At 55.8% G+C, this 23,568-nt stretch overlaps 1 protein-coding gene and 1 long non-coding RNA gene across 2 annotated transcripts in view; one reads left to right on the plus strand and one right to left on the minus strand.

The window, feature by feature from the left end:
* Positions 1–247: 247 nt before the first annotated feature.
* The window catches only part of PDLIM1 (PDZ and LIM domain 1), a 42,288-nt gene continuing 18,967 nt past the window's right edge, over positions 248–23,568 (minus strand). Inside the window, exons 3-7 of the mRNA XM_075422788.1 lie at positions 20,977–21,061; positions 10,524–10,714; positions 4,899–5,053; positions 2,367–2,484; positions 248–786 (exon numbers count right to left, since the gene is read on the minus strand). Coding sequence (XP_075278903.1) covers positions 600–786; positions 2,367–2,484; positions 4,899–5,053; positions 10,524–10,714; positions 20,977–21,061 — 736 coding nt within the window. The 3' untranslated portion in view covers positions 248–599. The remainder of the gene's footprint in view (positions 787–2,366; positions 2,485–4,898; positions 5,054–10,523; positions 10,715–20,976; positions 21,062–23,568) is intronic.
* LOC142361606 (uncharacterized) lies at positions 15,921–18,548 on the plus strand. The gene is made up of 3 exons (XR_012764233.1): positions 15,921–16,052; positions 17,982–18,118; positions 18,367–18,548. It is a non-coding gene; the product is annotated as an uncharacterized LOC142361606 (long non-coding RNA).

The raw sequence follows: 23,568 nt of genomic DNA on the forward strand, positions 1-23,568 counted from the left end.
AACCATTTATTTGTGTGTGTCCTGGGCGAGGGGGGGTTGCGGTGGCAAGGACCCCCCCCAGGCGCCTGCAGCCAGCCCCCAGCCTGCAGGGTGGGGAGCCTTCACAGAATGGACAGGGACCAGGGCCACTCAAACCTTCCCTGCTTTGCTCCAGCACTCCCAGGAAGCATCCAGTTCCCTCCTCCCTACGTGCTGGTCCCCTCTTCTGCTGCCCGGGGACAGCGGGAGGAAGCAGACACACTCGCCGTGTGGATTCACCCCATTTATTGAATGCAAAGAGAAGGCAAAGAACGACACGGACGGGCTGTAATCTGACTTTGGCCTCTGGTTTTCCTGTGCGACTGACAGCACAAAGGAGGAAAATAATTCTGTGTAGGAAGAAAGAAACCAAACAGCGAAAGAGGAGACGAAAAGACCGGTGAACAATTAGTGACATCTCGTGTGAACAGGTGGAGTATTACTAATGGCAAGGAGATTCAAAGCCATGCCTAGCGTTCCTTGCTGCAAACAAGATTTGGCGGGGGCCGGGAGGGACGATGGTTTCTGAGGAAAAGCAGCAGAGGAGAAACCATCCACACCGGCCTTGCGAGCAGCGTGGTTTACTTTGGGAAGACGGTGACCACCTCGTAGCCCTCCGGGGGAACCACCCGCTCCCGTGCGTGCTTCTCGCAGTAGATTTGGTCTTCCACAAAGAAGTGTCCTTTCTGCTTGAGGTTGGTGCCGCAGTCGCTGCACACGTAGCACTCGGGGTGACGCTGCTTGTCCCGGATCTTCACAAACACCCCTCTGGGGAAGGAACCAGCACCCTCAGCATCCCGGGAACCATCATCTCCCCAGCCACCTCCTGCCCAGCCCAGCCCCACACCACGGAGAAGGTGGACAACGTTCTCCTGCTCCTGACAGGTCAAAGTATGGGCCCTACCTCTGGTCAGGCAGACGTTAATGGCACTTTAAAACCCAACATGTGCTGGCATGGGAGCCCTCCTCTGGGAAGTGCTGCCTAGCCCTGGCCTGCCCAAGTACCACAGGGACAGTCCTAGCTCCTGTGGTGGCAAGACTCACCGTGACAGCATCTTCAGCTGATGGCAGGAGACAGTGCAACAGCTTTCAGATGCCCAGGATCAAACGGCAGGCATCAGCTTGGCCATCTCAGGGAGCAAAACCCAGGTCCAAACAAACCGGATTGCAGAACAGATCCAGAAATGCCTGCCCAGCCATGGGGGATGAAGGCTTCAAGTGTGGGAGAAGCTCTCCATATCTCATCTCATCTCATCTCAATCTCAGACGCTGCTGCTCGGGAGCTGCAGCAAACGGCTCCAGCCAAATGTGGGCCAGCTCTTACTGGAAAACTTCACAGCTTAACCCAGCAGACGGCGAGGAAAATGACATAGCAACTGGCTAACTACCACCAGCAGCAACGCAACGATTTGCTGGGAGCATCATTCTGTTCCAGCAGCCGTCTACGTTTTCCGTAATTCATTAGGTGTTTTTTTAGTGCTATTCATAGCCTTGTGCTTTCTCTCCAGATCTACCCAGCTGGTAGAATAATTGTCGGGTTTGTCTCTGATCTGTGTTTTACAGGCTGTGGAGTGCCTCTGTAATGCCTCTGCCAGTCCCTGGTGCTCCAGGCACACCAGGACCATCATGGGTCTCAGCAACAGTCTAACTGCTGGGCGGCATGGGAGAGATCTGAGTCCTTCCACCACGGCGCAGTGGGCTACCGGCACGCGTCTGCTGGAGTCAGCTGTGAAGCTAAGGGGGCTGCGGGGAGGAATTTGTGGTTGAGGACAGTGAATCCAAGACACGGGCTGGGTCCCTCGTGCTGTCATGCTCGTGGTACAGCAGCTCTGCTGAACCCCTGCTGTGCTGGAAGTTGGAGATGCCCGCAGAAAGACAGCAACAATCACGGCTGCATGGAACTCAGCGGAGGTGCGCGGGCTCGCAGCGGAGCGGGGAGCGGAATGCAGCTCTCCCAGCCCTCATCGCCTCTGAGCACCAGGGCACGTCCCCACTCCGTGGCTGGGAGTGCCACGGTGTGAAAACCATCTAACAGCCGGGAAGGGCATCTGGGTTGTGGGGGCTGCAAACCGGTTTTGGGTAGGAAGCCAAACACTGCGTCAGCAGCCATCTCCAGGTTTGGCTCACAGGCACTTGCTTTGGTTTCTACCATATGGAGCTGCAGACGGAAACCCAGCTCCTGCCTCACTGCAGGGAACAAGTTAGCGTTATCAAAGCTGGTGGGAGTAAAGGTGCCTCTGGCCGGCTGCTGGGTGCACTGGCTGCGGGTGGGTGAAGCGCCTGCAGCCCCGCACGCAGGCACGGGATGCTCAGCCACGGCCTCCAACCCCAGGGACGGGCTTACTTACACAATGCCAGCTCCGCACTTCTCGCACATGGGCAGCTTCTGGGCTTTCCCAATCGAGGAGGCCACCTTGGTGGTGGGGGCTTTGACGCTCCTAAATCCAGATGGCTTGGCGGGGTCTCCTGGGGGGGGGTGGAAGGAGAGTGCTTCAGGGCATGCGGGACGTGTGGCTTCAGGCTCTTCCTCCTCTGCTAGGGAGGGGTGATGCTCTTCAACCCCGGCTCCGAGGCAGGGATTCATGCACGGAAATGGGGTTCAGGGGGGTGCGAGGGGAGGAAGGAGAGGAGGCACACAGCCGAACCTGGCCCTGGAAAGCCGAGGGTCTGAGCTGGTGGGCAGTCAGAAGGGATGATGCCATCTATTCTCATCTTACAAGCCTGCTGGACTCAGCTGCTGTGTCTCGCGTGCACAGAAGCGCAAAGCGAAGCCAAGCCACAGCTCCAGAGCCTGCCCACACGCAGGGTCAAGCCGATGGCAGCTCTGGGCTCAGGAGGTGGAGGTGGGCATCCTGCCCGGTGTGGGCTCTCCCCAGACTCCTGGCAGAGCTGGCTGACAAACTCCTCGCTGTGGCAGGGCCCTGGGACACCGGGGATAACCTTGTGCTCTCCCGCTGCTGCGCAGCGTGCTGCAGGGACGGTATCTCCCTGGCGCAACCTCCCTGGGGCAGGGATGTCCCACAGGTCCTTCCCAGGAGACATCTGCCGACCCGGATGCCTACAGCAGCGGATCCTAGATGCAGGACACGAGGCAAGCCTTTAAACATCTGCAGTGAGAAAGGAGCCTCTTACAAAATGACGCTGTTGATGTGACTAGCCTTATCTATATGATTTTTGCAAGAGGTTTGACGGGCAGATCCCTGGGACCTCCGACTGGGAAGGATGCCGATAAAGCCCTCCTGACTGGTGAGAAGCCAAGAGCACGCTCTTCCCTGTCACCTCAGACGGCACTCTGCTCACGTCACCACCAACAGCATGTTTCTAAACCTCACCTGAACCAAACACCCGCAAGGAACGCGACCTGTTCCGCCCCGCAAGGCACCCTCCACCAACGAGCGCAGGGTCAGGTCTAAGCAGAGAGCAGCCACGCTGCCTGCCCATGCCGGTGTCCGCACAGACCCCGTGCTGGTGGCCAGGCTCTCGGCTGGTGGCAGCCAGCACAGTCGGCGATGCTGCAGGGGACCGATCCCAGCTGGGGACATAGCTCCTCACGGGCCCTTGCCTGAGGCTGATGGACTGGCAGCAGCAGTCCAAGAAGCGTGCTGCGTATCGCCCTGGACCCGACGCAGCGGTGGCCAGGGCATGGTCTCCTTGGGGACAGACATCCCTCCCGGCCCCACTCCTGCTCCGCGCGGGTGCTTATCGGCTCACACTGGAGCAACGCCAAAGCCGGCCCTGGGCTGTGAGAGGGCAGGCGAACCTTGCGCCAGAGAATCCCAATCATGCTGCGAATCTTCAAAGAAAGAGAAAAGAGAGATGTTTTCGCTGCTGATCTTCTTCAGCACTGCTAAGCACGGGGGAGGCCCTCGGCTGCGCGGGTAGTCTGGCTGCTCCCGTCCCTTCCATGTGGGAGCTGAACCCTGAGGGGCAAGCTGCAGACACTCAACATTGAAAAGCTGCTTTCAGGCCGGCAGGGTGACAGCATAGGCTCCAAGATCCTGGTTTCTTTCTTCCTCCCTATTGTTTCCTTGTTCCCTTCGTTCTGCTGCTCCATCCCGCTCCCTCAGCCCTGCCAGCACTCGGCTGATCTATTCCCTTTTGTGGCGAACATCTCAGCACCAGCCTGTTGTTGGACGGAGCGGAGTGTTCCGCTGCCAAGCTAATAACACAACTGGCCTAAGGGAAAAAAAGTAATTCTTGGAATTCTTTTGCTATTTATTTGTTTATTTTATTTTATTTAAGGGGAGGAGAGAATATGATTTGGCTCCCACCTAAGCTGATCGGGTTTTTTATCATAAACCCTATAGCCCTGAACTGCCCAAGTCCAGATGTCAGACCAGGAATCCAAGCAGAGCAAAACTGCAGAGGTTAAAAGCTACGAACTGCTCGCTGTAACCCAGCCTCTGTATTTTTACTCCTTTTCTTGCGTGGAGGGATGGAGATCGGAAGCTTTAGGACTCACTGCAGAGCCCTACCTTGTGGCACCATTCACAGTCTTGACTCTAAGTGGTCTTTAATCAGTCAGTATTATCTTAAAGGGGCAAAACTTTAGAAAGTATAGAATAGTTTTTTGCAACTTGTTAAACGCCTTCTTGACTCCTAAATATTGTAGGGTTTATTTCTTGAGCGCTCACTCAGTGAATAAGCAACAACACGGGCCCCCCCCCCCACACTGAAACTAGTCAAGGAGAGGAAATTTAAGAGCAAAGTTAAGAGAAAGGGTCTGTCTCTGTGGAGACCACCTACACAAGCAACCTTGAACAACCACCAGCTGAGAAAGGAAAACGAAGTTCTCGATGTTACTCTTCAGCACTGTACAGAGCCCAGGGGACGGCGGAAGGGCCGAGCGCGCCTGGCTCTGGTGTGCCGCAGGTGCCTACCTTTCTCTTCCGACTCCAAAATCTCCTGCAACACGAGGAAGGAAGCAGATTGTCTGGGCGGCTCATTCAACTCCTGGTTCTCCTGGAGCATCTTGTAGACCTCCGATTCCCTGTCTACGACGATGCCGCCCGGGGGCTGGTTATGCTGATCTAAACTGAGGAAGAAACAGAGCGCGCGATGGTTAAAGGGCTGAAAAGTAGAGCCAGTCCCTCTAGCGAAATGACCGCAATGCATCACATACGGCTGGAAAATGGACGTGCAACAGGGGGATGCGGGATGTGCTCGCACGAGACGGCTGCAGCCCGGGTGGGATGGGCGCACTGGGCTCCCTGTGCGTGCCTCTGTCGACGGGTGCTCACCGACCGCCCCAAGTGTTCTCCCTGCTTCGCAACGAGTTTATACTCCACAAACTAACACCTTCTGCCCAGGAAGGTGCTGGGATGGGAAGCCCACGTGGTAGCTGTGCCATCTATGCGGGTTCCTTGCATGCGTAAACTACCTTAGACTGCGACCTTACACCACTATGAGTATCAAATTAAGTGCACTTTATTGCATTAAAAAAATATCTTTGCAAGTACACCATGAATTGGTCCTCGAGGCCACCTTCACACGGTAACAGTTGTAGGATCTAGCTAGAAGATCCTCTGGCTGGCAAGAGCTTCATCTGGCTTTTAAGTGAGCATTATTATTTTCATTTTATAGGTGGAGACCCTGAGCCGCAGCCCATTTACAGCATTTGCCGAAGGCCAATGACTAGGTCAAGGGCAGAGATGGAGCTCTGCCTGCTAGGATGAAGCCCTCCTTCCAGCTGCCTCCTGAGGCAGGGTTTAAATCGAGGGTTTAAACTGACCAAGTGCTGGGCTCGGAGATGGACTAAAGGACACGGGAGGTTCCTGCCCGCCTTGTAACACAGCTTCGGAAACAGGAGACAACCGACAAGTCTCCTCTGACGGCTCAGTTACATAATGCAACCTTATAAATGTAAATGTTCTATTAGGTTTCACCATCCCTGCACCCCGTGATTGCCTGAAAAGAACATAAACATCCTCAATTTCAGACTAAACTGCAGAGAGAAACCTCCTTGAGGAGGCAGCTGCACACTTCCCACGCCAATGTGCAACTGAGTCATCTGGGGGTTACTCTACACCATAAACTCTTCAAGCATCAGAGGTAAAATCATTGTGCAGGTTATAAAATGCTATTTCCATGAAAAGAATTCCATAAAAAGTTTCCATCTTCGGTAATTTTCAGCAGAGTGGGAAGCACATCAGGCTTGCAAGCAGCTGATCCCCTGAAGCCCAAAATCTCACTTACTGAAGCTTCTCCCTCAAAATAAAACAATGTGCCTTCTACGACACAGCACATGTCCTAGGTTGTCCCGAAGGAATCCATGCTCCACGTTACATCCATCTTACGTCAACTCACGCACTCCCACCACTCCACCCACCCATAAAACCGTTAGGCAAGAAGCCTGTCCTTGCAATTTGCGTACCAAGGATGTTTTGCTAACATGCATTCCAAAAGCAAAGGCTAAACTATCTCAAAGAGCACCAGAGTCAACGAAAGCCATCGCATTTCAACCACGCAGAGACTTTGCAGGGGACAACTCCAACAGCCGTTACTGGAGTTCAGACCCACATAACCCTTGCTGGATTTCGCTGCTGCTACCACGGGCAACTTGCAACGCTGACTGACTAACCCCAGCTCTCCGAGTGTTGAAAATCGCCAAGGAGCTGGTAATGAAAGCCAGCCTTGCACAGCATCTTCGGAAAAGCACAGCTTATTCTTCATTAATGTCATTTTACTATTGTGTGCCAGCACATGTAGTGAAGTTTATGGGGATCTCCACGCTGGGCTACAGGAAGGCCCTGTACTTGGAGCTCTTGCTTGTGCAATGAAACGACTGCTGGTGCCTGGGGCTCCTCGGTGAGCGCTGCCAGCTGCCTGGACCAGCACGGAGCGTGACCGCTCCCGGCATGCACCGTACCGACCACGAGCCAGAGCTGTGGCTAACAGCAAGGAGCTGGGCTGAGTACCAAGCCAGGAGTAAATCCACAGCCTCCCACCACCTCTGGGCCACCGGCACACGGCAAAGGTTGGCTGTGCAGGTCCACGAGCGAGGACACCAACTTTCCTGCTTTGAAGCACGTGGTGCTCAGCCCGGAGGGGACCATGAGCTGCCAAGGAGCCGCGAGATCTGGCTGTGGCTCTTGCCATGGGACCACCACCTCCGCGGACCACAGCTCGCACAGCTGCTGCCTGCTCACATCTCCTGAGGTGGCTCAGGCTCTCCTGTGAGATGGCTAAAGGTGCTTTGTCCCAGCGCCGAGGTCCTCGCTGTAAACCCCCACAAACTCTCACTAAGAGGCACGGGCTGGCTGGCTCCCAACAAACACCGAAGGGCACCCAGGCCTTGCGATGCTGCGGCTCTCTGCAGTCCTGCAGACCTCAGGGCACGGCTGGCATCCTCGGCCCCTCTGGGCAGAGCGGCAGCCCCGGGAGTAGCACCCTGTGCAGAGGAGCGGGCAGGGGTGGGTGCGTAGACCGAGCCCTCCATCCGCCTGCCCGGGCTGTTCCAAACTCACGAGTGTTATCAGCCAGTGATGGAGACCCATGGGGACCTGCTTCAGCCCCAGATGAAACATGTCTTGATGGACTCCATGATCTCCGAGGTCTTTTCCAACCTTAATGATTCGATGCCCAGCCTGCAGCCAACGACACAAAAGCGCAAGGACACATGCGGCAGCACCTTCCACCCGCAAACACCAACAGTGGTTCCAGTGTAGGAGAAACACTGGCCTTTGGGATAAAGCACCTCCTGCCCCCAGCAAGCCCACCCGCGGCAGGGTCTCCTTCGGGGAAGCCACCGGCCGCTGCACGTGCACAGGGGTGATGGACACCGGGCGGAAACCGTGGCTCGGTGCTGGACACAGACACAGCGCGGAGAAAGCTCCCGTGAAGGGTCATGCAGGAATGTCGGCGAGGTGAAATGTCAACGGTGCTCTCCGACGCCGTGAGCCATGGACAGGGACGAGGCGCTTGTGGACACCGAGATGCGGGTGGACAGGCGTGCCGAATCGGCCGCGGAGCAGAGCGGGCAGGTTACCTGGGGAAATCGGGGCTAACGGAGGAGATCTGCCCCTGCAGGGAATCCATGATGTTGCTCTGTGAATACAGCTGCAGGGGGGAATTGAACTGCACGTGCAGCACCTTCAGTCCCGGCACCTCCACCTCCACGGGGCTGTTGGGGCAGACCCGCGCCGCCTGCTTCAGCTGCTCGGGCCCCACTCGGACCTGGCCGGGGACGGAGGAGGTGCTGTGCCTCCGCCGTGGCGGCTCGGAGCTCGGCGCCGGCACGGGGTTATAGACGGAGGCGAAGGGAGCCTGCATCGCGCCCATCGGCGATGAGCGGCTGCGGGCCCCGGCGTTGGCGCGGGCAGTTCGAGTTGCGGTTGTTTGGGGGGGGGAGTTCGTTTTTTACGTTGTGGAAGAGACAGAAAAATGCAGAGGAGGGAGAAAGGAAAGAAGGAAGAAATTACTGGAGGGCTAAACCAAATACCCCAAGCGATACACGCAGTTGGAGAACACTGCCTGTTCCCGGTGCTGGCGGGACACACCACCGAATACCTGACTTTACAGTAACGGCGTCGGCTCTCACGCTCCAGGTGTGTCCCCACAGAACCCAAAATGCATCAGCTCTGCCGATGAGCAGACGCGGGGTTGTAAAAGCAATGGACCCGGCCGCAGGGGTTTCGCTGTGAACCCGAGCGCACACTCGCGGTCCCACTGTCCAGCCAAGGATGCCACCTTCACCGCAGCCCAGATGTGCTCAGCCGTGGGGCTTCCCCCTGCCCTCCCCGCCTGCTCTGCCACACCAAACCCAGTGGAGATGTTTGCTGGTGCTCCCGGCTGTACCACGGCCCTGCGTTTACATCGCACCCCCTCTACGGACGGGCCACGGGCCAGGTCCTCCTGTCCGCTGGGTGCAGGATGGGAATGCAGATGAACGCCAGGGAAATCCCGAGCTAGCTCGGCCGTGTGTAAATAACTCGGCACAACAGACGGGCAGGAATTCACAGGCGGCTGGAAGGCTGGGCGAAGGGAGAACCTACGCATCCCGGGCTTGTGCGCTGGGGAGGCCACAGCGGGTTTTTAACGGCAGGGTGAGGCCCCTGGCTCTCACCGAAAACCAGCAGCAATTCATTTGCTTGTGATGACTCTGCAAACAAGAGTTTGCGTCGAAGGTCTCCCCTCACAGCCCCCTCCCCATCATTCCTTTGCAACTCGCTGTGTTTCAGCAAAGATGAGAGAGATGCCGGGTACCCTGCAAGCAGCGGGGCTGGCAACGGGCTCTCCTGCGAGGAGGAGCACAGGGAGCCACAGCCCTAGAAGAAACCCCCCCATCTTTGCTGATCCCTGCAAGAAAAAGGGACAACCCACACGTTTCCAGACAAATATACCTGGCTTCCAGAGAGTGCTCTCACCCGGAGGGGACCGGAGATGGCATCTGGCTGCCAAGTGGTCCCACCAGGTTCACACAAAGCAAGATTTCCCTCGCCCTTGCTCTGCTCAGCCTCTGAACACGGCTGCTGAGGTCTACCAGAAGCAAATGAGGAACGACCGGCTGCCAGCACCGCAGCTCTGCCCAGACGGGGCTGCCAGCACCGGGGCCAGGTCGCCCGGCTGGAGCTAAACCACAGCCTCGGGTCTCTGCGCCCTGCGACCACGCAGGCTGGAGCTGCTGTGGTCTCCCCATGCACAAGGCAGGGATGTAGCCGAGTGGCACCTACAGCATGCTGATACGGCAATAAACGGTTTATGGTAATAAACGGCCTTGCAGCTTTTGCTGTAGAAGTGGCCAAAGTCTCCCAGGCAGGTCGGTACTGCTGTACGGAGACTGGGGCAGCAACGCAACCTGACTGACACAGCCAGAAAGGTTTCAGCCAGCACCCGGTTTATTGCTTCCTATAAAAAGAAAAAAAAAAAAGGAACTTTGGACTTGTGGGATGAAAAAAATGTCTTTGGTGAAGCTCGGGTGCAGCCACAGAAACCAACAGGCCCTTTTGAGGTCGGGACCCTCCCCAGTCCCTTCTATAAAATCACTCACGCAGGTATGAATGTTTCTGCCACGTTTTAGAACTCCTGCGGAAAAAACTAGGTTCAATAATAAAAAAAACGGAAGGCAGAGCCTGTCTCTGAACCCCGGGCCAGCCAGAAACAGGGACGCATGCGCTTCCTAAGCTGGCTGCTCCCCTTCTGCCCGCGAAGCCAGCAGAAAACGCTAACTGTACGGAACGCAAACTTCACAAAGTGCTCGTAACAAGCGGTCAGGCACCTGCTCACGCCAGCGGGCCAGTACGTCACGCTGAACGCACGCGGAAACTGCGTTGGTCTCTGCTAAACAAAGAAACACAACAGCGTTAATTCCATTTCTGCCTCTGGGGAAGCGTTCCCCGCTCCTCCGAGCCCTGCCCCGGGGAACCGCAGCCACGCGCGCGCCTCTGCTCCTTCCCTTCTCCTGAAAGAGAGCTTCTCTGGGTTAAAAAACTGGTCCCCTCGCAGCCAGCTCCCATCTCGCAGAGCCTTGCCCTGGGAACAAGAGGGGAGGCGAGGAGGATACTTACGGCTTGGCAGGCTCCGGGGCCCCAGGTGATGCCTTAGACTCCACCGCGCTGTTGAAGGTCTGGATGTTCTCGGAGGAGTAGAGCCCTGCAGGGCTGTTGTACTGAGCAGTGATCACTCTGGGGCCCGAAGCCGTGGCAGCAGTGAAGGGCACCGCGCTCCGGTTGTGCGCGCTTCCTACGTGCCTGATTTCCTGCATGCAAAGGAGCAGAGGCAAAAATCAGAGGTGCTGGGGCGTGCGGGTGGGACATGGCGGGGCAGCCAGCAGCCAGCAGCCGCGGCAGTGGTGGCCTTGGCATGGGGGGGGGGGGGGAGTGAGGCAGCCGAGGAGCACGCAACTGCGACCGCGACCACCAAAGCAGGCGAGCATCTTCCATGCATCACGAGGACCAGGGCTACAAAGATGATGAGGGGACTGGAGCATCTCTCCTATGAGGAGAGGCTGAGGGACCTGGGCTTGTTCAGCCTGGAGAAGAGAAGGCTGAGAAGCGACCTTAGAAATGCCTCTAAATATCTGCAGGGTGGGTGTCAGGAGGACGGGGACAGGCTCTGTTCAGTGGTGCCCAGCGACAGGACAAGGGGCAACGGGCACAAACTGAAGCAGAGGAAGCTCCAGCTGAACATGAGGAAGAACTTCTTCCCTCTGAGGGTGACGGAGCCCTGGCCCAGGCTGCCCAGGGAGGTTGTGGAGTCTCCTTCTCTGGAGATATTCAAGCCCCGCCTGGACGCGGTGCTGTGCAGCCTGCTCTGGGTGACCCTGCTTGGGCAGGGGGTTGGGCTGGGTGACCCACAGAGGGCCCTGCCAACCCCTGCCATGCTGGGATTCTGTGATTCTTTGACCCCCCAGCCCCATCTGGAATGGCTTCAGGCTGACCTTCAGGATGTTCCAGAGCTGACATACCGGAACGTAAGAGCTCAGAAACACTGCCAGAGCTACCAGCTCAAGGTGCCACGCACCTGGGAGCTCTTGCAAGCCTATGGTGAGCCACGGGACCCACCTTCTCATGCAAGGCTACAGATTTCAAACATTCCTTTGCAATTCCTGAAAGCAGAGCTGATTTCCACGGAAAAGCGAAGATGAAGGGCAGGAAGAGGAGCACTCTTCAATGGCACCTGAAAGTTTGGCTCTCCCTAGATAAGGGCAACCCAAAAAGAAGGGACGTGTCGGTACGACTGACGGTGTTGAAAGGATAATATGGAGTATGCTGTAAAAGTCTACTAACTAGAAAATAAAAAAGTAAGAATTTTGAGAGAGTTACCGTGATATATTCTCAACAGTTCCAAATATTCTTTGTAACATTACAGCAGAACAGGAAAAACACAAACAGAATTTTTCATTAAAGGAGAAAATGTCGTTGTTAAAGTTGTGGGGTTTTTCTTTAAAACAAAATTTAAAAAACCCCAAACCCCAGGAAACTCATGGGAAGAAGGAAGAGTTTCTCCCTAAAGTTATCACCATGTTCAAGTGTTTAAAGGGTGGCTACAAAGAAGATGGAGACTCCCTTCTTGCAAGGAGCCACATGGAGAAGATGAGGGGTGATGGGGACAGGTTACTGCTGGGGAGATTCCGACTGGACACAAGAGGGAAATTTTTCACACAGAGAACAACCACCAGCCATGGGAATTGTCTCCCCAGGGAAGTGGTGGATCCCCCAACATCGGACGCTTTTACAGGGTGCTGGGCCGTCTTGTCTAGACTTTGCTTTTGCTGAGAAAGGTTGGCCCGGATGATCCTTGAGGTCCCTTCCAACCTGGTGTTCTGTGGTTCTGTTACTACAAGAGCTCTGGAGCACGTCTGCTCCTTCAGCTAAGACTGGGCTTCACAGCTGTCTTTGATGAATCACTTTGGGCTTTCTGGACGAGAAATTCCCACAATATAGGTGGGAAGACAACCCTTCTTGATACAAAAGCTTGCCTACTGGCACCAGAGACCTCCTCAGTGTCAGAAGTATGAGATACCACCCAAACGGTCTGGGTCTGCTGCAAACTGGAGGCTTCCAGCGGTATCAGTGGTACTTGGAAACCCTGGTTACAGTTTAATAAGAAAGGGGCCAATTCCATGTTAAAGAAGACACGAGGTACGACTCTTCTGAATCACAGGCAGCGCCAACAGACATGGGGAGATTTCTCAGCCCTATCACCAGTTCAGCAGGCTGGGAATCAGCAGCCTTGGGGCAGAGATGACAGCACCCAGGGCTTATCTCTCCCCAGAGGAGATGCTTGGGGCCTCGCTAGCATAAGAAGGGACTAAGGTTCACAGAGGCGGCTGAAATACCCAGGGCTAAAAATGGCACCAAAAATGGGCGTTTCGAAGTGTTTCAGCCAGCTGTAGGGACCGGGGACGGCTTCAATCCGGGCCCAACGGCACAGGGTGAAGCGGAGCCCTTCTTGATGGTTCCCAGCTCAAATTGCCCCAGCCGGTTCCCACACCGGCACTGACTTCCGCAGTGACGACGCGAGCCTTCACCGCCCTTCGGACGCCCCGTGGGACTTGCTGGATCGAGCTGTCGTTACAGGATAAACACCCACTGAAACAAGCACAACTAAATTCCCCTCCAGGTTTTTCTTTTGGTGGCTTTCATGCCCCCAGCTGGCTGGCATGCCCGGGCTGGCAGGCGGGAGCCATCTCATGTCATGGAGCGCCGATGCTATTTACGGCACCAAGCACAGCGCGGGACCCCTCAAAGAAGAGCGGCATGGGTCCAAACGCGCTCAGGAGTTCCGAGTCATTTGAAATCGGTGGGGTGGCTCAGGATGCTCAGGTGTGGGGTGGTGGGACCGCTCTCCCATGGCGTTCTGGCCGGCGCGTACGGACGTCAGCCGTGAAGCTTTCCCATGCACCAACGGAAGAAAGACCCCGGAGTAATTAGCTAATCTCCCTTTGCTGCAATCAGCTCATTCAAAGCACATAATAGCGCCCACAAAAATAGTCTTTCCCATGGCAGAAACTGTGGGTTTCAGCAAAATAAAAATGACTTCAGCCTGTGTATCACACCGTGGGGAAAAGCATCAGCGATCTTGTATCAGCATCAAACAGACACGCTCGCCCACCACGTGGAGGCCACAAACGGGAGAGGGTTTTGGACACACACTGAAGTGGCTTAATGCAAGACGGGCAGAAATCCTGGGCTAAAGGGGCCCTTAGGTCAAACAGGCTCAAAGCTGAAATCGTCTCACAACCTGTACTGCGGGAATGTTGATGTATTCACCAAGAACTAGAGAAAGGGAAGTCATTTAAAGCATTTTTTTAAAATTAGGGTTTCCTAAGGAAGGAAGGTGGCTCAGTCACATACTCCACACACACAGAGGCACGTTCCCACCCCCACCAAGGACCCCTGAATCTGTCGGCCAAGCCCGAATCAGTCTGACAGCAACGGAGACCTCAGGGATGTTCAAGCTCCTACAAGCGTGGAGAAACTAGACAGCCAGATGGAGAAGAGAGATCGACACCACACCGGTGCCCTAACTCCAAGCAGAGCTGCGACACGCGCTCAGGCACAGAATGCACACAGCAGATTGCCTCTGGCCACCAGGTAGGTTCTTCTGCTGTGTCAGAACACCCGAGACCACAAATGAAGCTTTCAGACGTTCAGGACATCTGTTGTAGCTCTCGCGTGGACTCTAAGGGAGTTTACAACAGGTTGTACAGAGACAGCGGTGCAGAAGGTGGTGTCTGAAGACCAGATCGGAAGAATCCCACCCGGAGAACAGAATGTTTGGGGTTGGAAAGGACCTCAGTGGGTCACCCAGTCCAACCCCCTGCCGAAGCAGGGTCACCCAGAGCAGGCTGCACAGCACCGCGTCCAGGCCGGAGCTCCCGGACCTCCAGGCAGGATATTCAAGAGCAATACTTCATTGCTATAAACTGATACAGCTATAGCTAAATGGCCTCGTCTGCAGAGGTACCAGCCTCACCCCCTCCTTCCCTCACGGAGGGACATTTCTGGAGGGGCTGGCCGAGCAGCCAGCCCAAGCTACAGCGGATTAGCAGCCACACAGACTTCTCTACCTGGGTGCTGATTCCAAACTGGGAGAGATCTCACCACCATTCCTCCAGCAGCCCCATCCCTACCTGAAACCACCTCCTCTAGACGAAACCAGCTCCAAGGGGCTTTGGAGCGCAGCCCCACGTGCTCCCATGTCCTTCAGCCACCAGCGCGACCCCCCCCCCCCCCAGTCCCATCCCAGAGAAAAAGCTGCTCCCAAGGACAAGCAAGGTTTGCACGACGCCCAGTGATAGGTCCGACGCGTGGGTCTCCTGCCAGATGGGGTTTCAGGGTGCCGGCTGTCATCGGCAGCATCCTTGCCGGGCGCTGACGGGGACGCTGCCATGGTGCCAGGCCTTGGGGATGAGGGAAACGTCCCCGCACCGGGGCAGGAAGCAGATCGGCATTTCCTACCGCACCAGATACGGGCTGCGTCACGGGGAATTATCTGGGAAAAACAATGGCCCCTTCCTCCCTCCCTCCCTCCCAGCCTGCGCCGGGCCGCGTGCGGAGACGCTGAAGCCCAGCCTGTGCAATCCCCGCAGCTACATCAGCCATCACTTCCGTGCCCGGGCCGATGGCTTCCTCGTCACGAACCATCGATGGTGATGGCTGCCACCGCGGGAACCGGTGCACGGGATGCCAGGGACAGCCCAGGATGAGCTGGCTCTGTCGGGTGGGCGCTTGGGTCCCATCCGCCGCGCGGTGACGTGGCCAAGGGCACCCCGGCTGCGCTGACCTTGCCGCCGCCGGGGACAGGAAAAACCTGGAGGTATTTTTCTACTCACTAAATAAATTACCCCAAGACGGTGCTGGGTCGGGCAGCCTCTCCCCTAAGCAGGCTGCTCCTCTCCCCGCAGCGTGGCCGGGGCCTCGGCGTTGCCGGCTATGGCCCCGCACCACCCTTGCCCCCCTATCCCTGCCCCTGTCCCCCCCAGCGCCCGGAGGAAAGGCAGGCTGCTGATAGAGTGGAGGGCTGCTTGGAGCCACCCAGAACCCAGCTTCAGGTGCGGAGGCATGACTCAGAGACCGGCCAGCACAATTATTTCCCACAGCGCCAGGTCTCGGAGTCAGGGGATTCGCTCCAACTTCGTGTTACGAATTAAAAAACAAAACAAATTAGCAGCCGGGCTCTGCAGCTGCAGGAAGAAGTGAAAGCCCCCCCAACCCCCCCGAAGCAGCCGAGCGGGCCGGTAAAACCCTCTGCCCCACCGGCCCCGTAGACGCGGGATGTCTCTGCGTCCCGAGCCAGAGCCCGGCGGCTCGGGGCGGGTGATCCTGGATTGCGCACCTCGAGAGCCATGCCAAGAGGAAACAAGATTAAACATTTCTCAGTGTAAATGTTTACTCAGCTCTAAGAAAAATGGGCCCCTGACCAAAAATCAGCGAACGAGAGCGCTCAGGTCCTGCGGGCAGGGGAGGAGAGCAGAGACGAGCAGCCAACCCCCCCCCAGCCCCGTCCTCGCCACTGCGGAGCTGCCCGGCGAGCTGTGGCCGCGCTCACGCCAACCGTGCGGCGACAGCTTGGAAGAGGACGACTTTGCGGTGAGCTCTGCCCCGTGCTGTGCTTCACCAGCTGCGTTAAGCAGTGCCTCTGCTTTCCCCTCTCCCTCTGTTACTGTTTGGGGTTTCTCAGCTATGGAAAGCTCTTCTGCAATGCTTTGAAATCCGATTAGGAATTGGGAAGGGTTCAGGGTTTTGTTGTTGCAGGGGGGTAAACCAACAGGGCTGGCTTCCCACATCCTCTCCCTCCGCGCCCCGGACACATTCCAGATCCATGCGGTAACGCCTTGTAACCGAAGCCAGTAGGTCGCAATACGCCGCCACCGTTCCCCCGCCTGGAACCCGGTGCTGCTTCTTTCTACACCTACAGACGCACCACCTTATCACAGGGCACGGCAGCCACACGCCCCGTTCCAACGGCCCCAGCCTTCCCCGTATCCAAGGAGATAAAACACACGGGGTGGAAACACTGACGTCACCCCGCGAGGACAGGACAGGCACTCTCTGGAAGCCTGGGGAAGACAGAAGTGGCTGGGTGGCTGTCCCTGCTGCCCCACAAACATCCTGGTTCACCTCAGAGCTCCTTCAGCTGCACGGCTGGAGGTTATTTATCATTTATAAAAACCCCCAGAACATCCTCATGTCTGAAAGCCCGTATCCTCTGTGGTTCAGAAGAGCTGCTCTGTCCACCCCAAACCCAGTGTTCTCACTGACATTCTTGAGGGGTGACGTTACTGCTCGTGCCTCGCTGCAAATAGGGTATGTGGCCTTCAAGGAGCTGGAGAAGCTTTTCTGGAGACGGTCCTGGCGTCGACTGCCCCTGACGCTGGTCTCTCTCAGCTCCTTCCCCACAGGAGCTCACCCAGCTCAGAGACCCAGACCCCACTGACCTCAGTGCCCTGCAAACACAGGGAGAAATTAAAAGGCAACCCTTCTCCCACAGAGCCCAGGTCTGACAGGACGGGGCAGTCTGAGGGATGAAGAGTTTTACTGCTCGTTTCACCAAGGGGCAACACGGCCACGCACACCGGCGCTGAAAGCCACGGTCTCGGGTCCGTGCCGCGGGCGTTAAAGTCTCCTTTGTCAGCACGCAGCTCGCTCTCTCTTGCCCTGATCACTTTTCTCAAGCAACGTTAAGCAGGAGGGAGAGTCAGAGGTGTGATTTTAATCTTTCCCACCGCAGTGAGGAAAAGCTCTTGCTGGGAAAACAGCACGGAGCGATCACCCTCAGGATTGGGGTGAGAAGCGCCAGTGAAATAATTGAGGAAATGTAGAAAATAATTGAGTAAATGCTCCGTCATTTCCTTCCCCTCGCGTTGCCATGGTCACGCCCAAAGCAAAGCTGGCTGAGCTATCACCGCCGACAAGCTGCCGCGCCTCTTGACAAGACGCGACTCCGCTCTTGCCTCCGTTTAAATTAACTTAGAAGGGTAAAGATAATGGCAATGAAATAACGAGGCTGCAGCTCTTCCACGGGCAAAGGCCAGCTCAGACAGTGAAGTCAGTCCTGGGACTCAGGACTTCGGGGAATGCATGGGAGGCTGGGGAACGCCTCTTGATTTCCCAAAGGCATATAAAAGTATCTGGAACTTGCATTCCAAGCAAGGGAAAACACATCCGTGGGATGATGCAGCATCTCACCCAGTACCGGCTGCCAAAAGGACTACCGAAGCAGACAAAAAGTCTGTTTCAAATGGGGAGAAAAAAATGTGTGAGCAGTGACCTTAAAACATACAGTATTTGAGACAAACTGACAATTAATTTCTCTCTTGCAAAGATCTAGTTATGGGAAACAAGATGGGAAGAGGAAAAGCGGGTGGGCAAGCGTTGTGAGAAACTTCAGTGACGATACTGAGGGTAGGAAAGGCAACCTCAAATGCCTGAATTTTAAGAAAGGTGGAAACTTATTTGAATAATTGCAGTCCAATTTCTACAGCAAAGGGTTTAAAGCTCTCTTCTTTTTTTCCTGAGCCTGACGTAAGGCTATTCACACGTCTGACCACATTTCTGCAAAGAGCTGTGCGCAAAACCAGTGAGAAACATCTTCGGAGGACCCTGGATCACGACTTGAAGGAACCCCTCGGACTCGCTGCGTCCTGTTTTCTCTGGTAAGTGAATTAATAAGCGTTCCGCAGGAGGCTGCTGCCAAGGAAAGCAAACACGCTGTTTTCACTGGCGAGCGAGTTAAAAAAACCCTGAAGAGCTCCGACAGTGCTGCCTTCGAAGACTGGGCTCTGCTGGCGCCGCGGGCCAGGCTGCTCGGGCACCGCTCGGGAGGAAGGGCAGAGGGGAGCGCGTGGTTTGGAGGGGCGAGACCTCCGCCTTCCCCCCTGCTGCCCAGCTTCTCTGCTCGCAGGTGCGGCCGGCGCAGCCCCGCGCTCTGCCCAACAGCAAGCCCCACTCCCGCAGGCCACTGCGAAGGACGTCACCGGCTCCGTTTCGAGGAAGAGAAGAAGAAAGGCAAGACTTCCGCGAGAGCCTGAATGCTCCTTCCACACCAGGAAATAAAATCCTCCTAGCGTGAGCCATCACCAGGGGTCAAAGCCTTATTTTCAGGCAACACTTGATTCCTGGTGCAAGACAGGACGAGGGTGACGGCTCAGAGTAACGGGAACCTTCCTGCAGTCAGTTCCTCACCAGATTCTCCTCCTGAAGTCGGCTGCTGGTTGGCATCAGCAAACCCAGCCGTGCCACACTTAGAAACCGGCAGCATCAGGGTGTCGATATAAGAGCCAGCGTTAGAGCTGGGACAAGGACCAAGGTGAGGGTTGAGGAGGGGACGTGCTCCATCACCGAGGATTACGGCCGAATCCCGCACAGCCCCACCTTCGTGATGCCCTGTACTCGGATTTTAGAAAGCAGGGCATGACTTGTAAATTAAAGACTAGAAATCAGGATTACGCAGCTGACTAAAGGAGAGCCACGGACTAGGGTTACAGCTGCCGCAGCAAATGAGTTTAACGAAGAGGTGGCACCAGCTAACTGAACTCGCCCGTGTGTAGTACTTGACCAGCAGCGGATGTCCATGCAGTGACCCAGGCTGGGCTGGGGGAGCAAGTGTGGTGGGGGTACAGCTGGTGACGGGGGGTTGCAGGTTCCTCGCTGCAGTTAGCTAAGCTTAGTGAAGCTGCGTTAAACTCCTGCCTGTTTAATTCTGGGGCGTTGAACTAAGTTCTGGTTAACGGCTGGGTTAGGGGCTTGGTCTCCAGCATCAGGTCTCCTGCTGAACTGAACAACAGCCCTCCGCAGCCTTGCAGGAAAGCCTCAGGGCAGGCTCTGTCCCGCTCCTTTGGCAAGAGATAGCCCCCAAGTCTCCAGGGTCGCAGCAGAACATCTCGAGAGCTTGGGCAGCAGAAGTCGCAGACCAGATCTCAGCTCAACGGTGTCACTGCACGGCCCCAGCCCAAGCCCCAAAGGGCTCAGCCTCAAGCTGTGCCTTGGCTGAGCTACGAAACGCCAGGAGAACGCTGCGCCACGCTCTTGAGCCAAGCAACACACAGCAGCTTGGCATGAGAGGGAGCATGGACACAACCCAGGCCACGGTCTGGGCATGGCGTGGCTGCAGATGTGCCGCTTTAGGTCCAGGTCCTTTCCAACCCAAACATATTGGCACTTGATTAATGGCAGAACCAAACTTGTTTTATCTCTACTTCTCTTCCTAGAAAGACTCACACGGAATGTGTGCTAGGGCCAGAATCCACGTCACTGCCCTGGTGAAAATCTGGAGAACGGACTGGATGGAGATGTAGAGATTGGATGGATGGAGAATGCCATCAATTTCAGCGCAGCTGCTGGAGATTTGTGCAGTGCAATCCTCTAAGCCTAGCCCAGGCGATGCCCTTGCACAGGTCACTTATTACTACGCTTACTTGACAGAGGCAGCAGCCCGACGAAGCAAAGCTGCCAACAGGTTACAACACTGACCTCCTAGACGAAGCCTGCAAGATCTACCCCACAGATCAAAACACAAAAGGCTGGTGTGTTTCTCTTCCACCTCCATCACAGCTAGACTGCAGGGAAGAACCTGCTAGTGAGAGGAAAATACAAAACAAGACCCACAACAGAAAACACTAAGAGTGCACCTCTAATACTGTGTCTCACCTCGAGTGCTGTGCTCAGTTCTGGCCCCCTCACTCCAAGAAGGACATTGAGGGGCTGGAGCGTGTCCAGAGAAGGGCAGCGAGGCTGGGGAGGGGTCTGGAGAACAAGTCTGATGAGGAGCGGCTGAGGAACTGGGGTTGCTCAGTCTGGAGAAGAGGAGGCTGAGGGGGGACCTCATCGCTCTCTACAGCACCCTGACAGGAGGGTTGTAGCGAGGGGGGGTTGGTCTCTGCTCCCAGGTAACCAGCGATAAGACGAGAGGAGACAGCCTCAAATTGCATCAGGGGAGGTTTAGATTGGATATTAGGAAAAATTTATTTCCTGAAAGAGTGGTCAGACATTGGGACAGGCTGCCCAGGGCAGTGGGGGAGTCCCCATCCCTGGAGATGTTCAAAAACCGTGCAGATGTGGCACTTCGGGACATGGTTTAGCAGGCGTGGTGGTGATGAGGTGACAGTTGGATTTGATGATCTTAGAGGTCTTCTCCAACCTTAATGATTCTATAATTCTATGAATCATTTTCCTCCCCTCTCAAGACCTTTCTTACCTATGAGAAGTCAACCAGCGCAGCAACAGCAGCAATGCTCTACGGAGCCACACGCGCACGGTGCCTCCTGTGCCCCACGGTAGGTGCCAGCGTGCGGACGGCCCTGACCCGAGCAGCTTACCCGTGGCGAGGCATCCGGCTCGCTCCACCGCAGCAGGCTTCCGAGCAGAGGGAGGGAGTCTGGCTCCGGAGGTTTCCGAGGGCCGGGTGATCTCTAGGAGGTGCCTCTACCCCCGACGCCAGGATCAGGCCAGAAACCGCTCCAACGTCAGACGGGAGCAAGTGGGAGGAAGAGCATGCGGATACTCCATCACTTACCTGCGGCTGAGAGGCCAGATTCATCTTGTAAGGATGAGTCTTTCCCTCCTCGTTCACAAGCGGTGACCAGACTTTTGACTCCGTTCTGCAACACACAGATTTGGAACATTTAATCTGTTTTCGTCACCGAGCATCATTATTGATGAACTTCAAGTCTTTCAGTAACGATTTCCCAAACATTTCCCCAGTCCTTTGTATAAGCACTGTCCACACCAGGAGGAACCTAGGCACCCTCATTTCATAACTTGGATGTCTCAGCTATGCTGCATGAGGTCCTTGGAAAAAGATGGCATCTCCACAGCGACTTCTCCTTCGGGACTCCACCGGTGACACGTCAAGCATGGGCTCCAACGCCGGCAGCAGAGCTGGGAGTCACCCAGCAGCAGACGCTGGAGATATCACTTAGGTGCAAATTCCTTAATTAAGTGGGACAATTCAGATGACTGTGTGTTTCAGCTTTTATGGGCAATGATTCTCGTCTGTATTGACTGTAGACAGAACAGTTTGTTCTCAGAGTTGGGCTGCCTTGGATAAGCTAAAAATACTTTTTGTTTTGGGTCTCCAGAATTTTCTTGCTATTTATACAGCAGTATCCATGCTGAACAAACAGAGGCTTTTGGGAATTATGAAAAAATAAAGAAGATTGGTCCCAGTCTGCAATGAGACTGAGAACTGAGATGACATCATGCGCCAGCGAAAGTCTCCATAACCTTTACTGGTCTGTGGTCTGACCCAGTTCCTCGCAGCAGCCTGAAACACGAGTCGGGATGCGTGACCAAAACCAACCGCCTTTACCACCACCGCTCTGGAGCTCTGCTACGTCCCAAAGCATGACAGGTAAACCAGCGGCGACGAATCACAGAATGGTCAGGGTTGGCAGGGACCTCTGTGGGTCACCCAGCCCAACTCCCTGCCGAAGCAGGGTCACGCAGAGCAGGCTGCACAGCACCGCATCCAGGGGGTCTTGAATATCTCCAGAGAAGGAGACTCCACAACCTCCCTGGGCAGCCTGGGCCAGGGCTCCGTCACCCTCAGAGGGAAGAAGTTCTTCCTTACGTTCAGACGGAACTTCCTGTGCTTCAGTAGAAGAAGCAGAGCACTTAGATTTGCTGGAGATACTCTGTGGGAAACACACGCTAGCCACATTTCTCACCCGCACAGACAGAAGCGAGCACCTCAGACGGACCAACGAGCACCTCTCCTCCAGACTTCTACATGGGAGGGAACGAGCGGCTGCAGAACTGCTGAACGAGAGCCGTTGTTCAGCGCTGAACACCGCATCAGGCGGCACCCAGATGGCCGATGCGCTCTCAGGATGAGCTTTGGAAACCATGCCCTGCTTTGGCAGGAGCCCGCTGCAGAATCTGCCGCTTCCCAGATACCCGTGAGTCCGGGCCAGCTGCAATTTAAGTACTTAGTTAGCAAAACAGGAATGTTTCCACTGAGAATTAACTGGATAACTGGAAAGAGACTTTAAGCAGAGCAGGCTTATAAAGCTGACAAGGATGGAGAAAAGGGCGTAGAGCTACCCGGGATAAATTCCGTCTGGTCTGCACCATTCCTCTCAAAGCCCTCCAGCGTCAGGACATTTTTTAAACAGCCCAAACTGAACTGGGATGCACATCTATACCCCAGACATCTGCTCCGTGAACAGTATTTCAACACTTCGATCCAGAAGGCAGCTCAGCGGGAGGAGACGGGAGGCAGCACTCTCACTCAGAGAAGAGGAGAAATTTTATTGACCTGCTATTGCCTCTGCCGCACTCTGGACTTTACGCGGAAGAAACCTGAATAAAGCCGGCTGTGCTGCACCTCCTTTCGCAGGAAAGTACAAAGCCCCAGATCCCACCAGGTCCCATCCTTTACAAGCACCCAGGTCCCACCAGGTCTCCTTACAAGCACCCCGGTCGCACCAGGTCCCACCCTTTACAAGCACCCAGGTCCCATCCTTTACAAGCACCCAGGTCCCACCAGGTCCCATCCTTTACAAGCACCCAGGTCCCACCCTTTACAAGCACCCAGGTCCCATCCTTTACAAGCACCCAGGTCCCACCAGGTCCCATCCTTTACAAGCACCCAGGTCCCACCCTTCACAAGCATCCAGGTCCCACCAGGTCCCACCCTTCACAAGCATCCAGGTCCCACCAGGTCCCATCCTTCACAAGCCTCAGGTCCAGCACGCCTCTGCCTCCAGGCTATTGCACCCTGCGGGCTGAGCTGCAGGGCTGGCACTTGACAGCCTTCCTCACCCAAACCCTGGCACTGGGCGAGTTGGGGCACACGCAGACGAACAGAGAGGGACGTAACAGCCGCTTAGGATCAGATCTACACCAAGCTGATCCTTATCTTGCCTCTACAGCTGCCATGACTGGATGCACAACATACATCAGGCGAGTGTAAACCAGCCATTCCCTCCGTGCTTCTGGGAACCCGTGCCTGAAGGTGCCTGAGGAACCAGTGATTTCGCCCAGATTACAGCTATCGAGCCTGAGAAAGTCGCAGCCGCCTCTAGGACGGCTGCATTTTGCACTTGCAGACAGCGCTTGCAGAGGGGAGCAGCCCGCTGACCAACGCAAAGCCTTGTTCCTTGAA

This window comes from Opisthocomus hoazin, chromosome 6, assembly GCF_030867145.1.
Source record: "Opisthocomus hoazin isolate bOpiHoa1 chromosome 6, bOpiHoa1.hap1, whole genome shotgun sequence".
NCBI lineage: Eukaryota > Metazoa > Chordata > Aves > Opisthocomiformes > Opisthocomidae > Opisthocomus > Opisthocomus hoazin.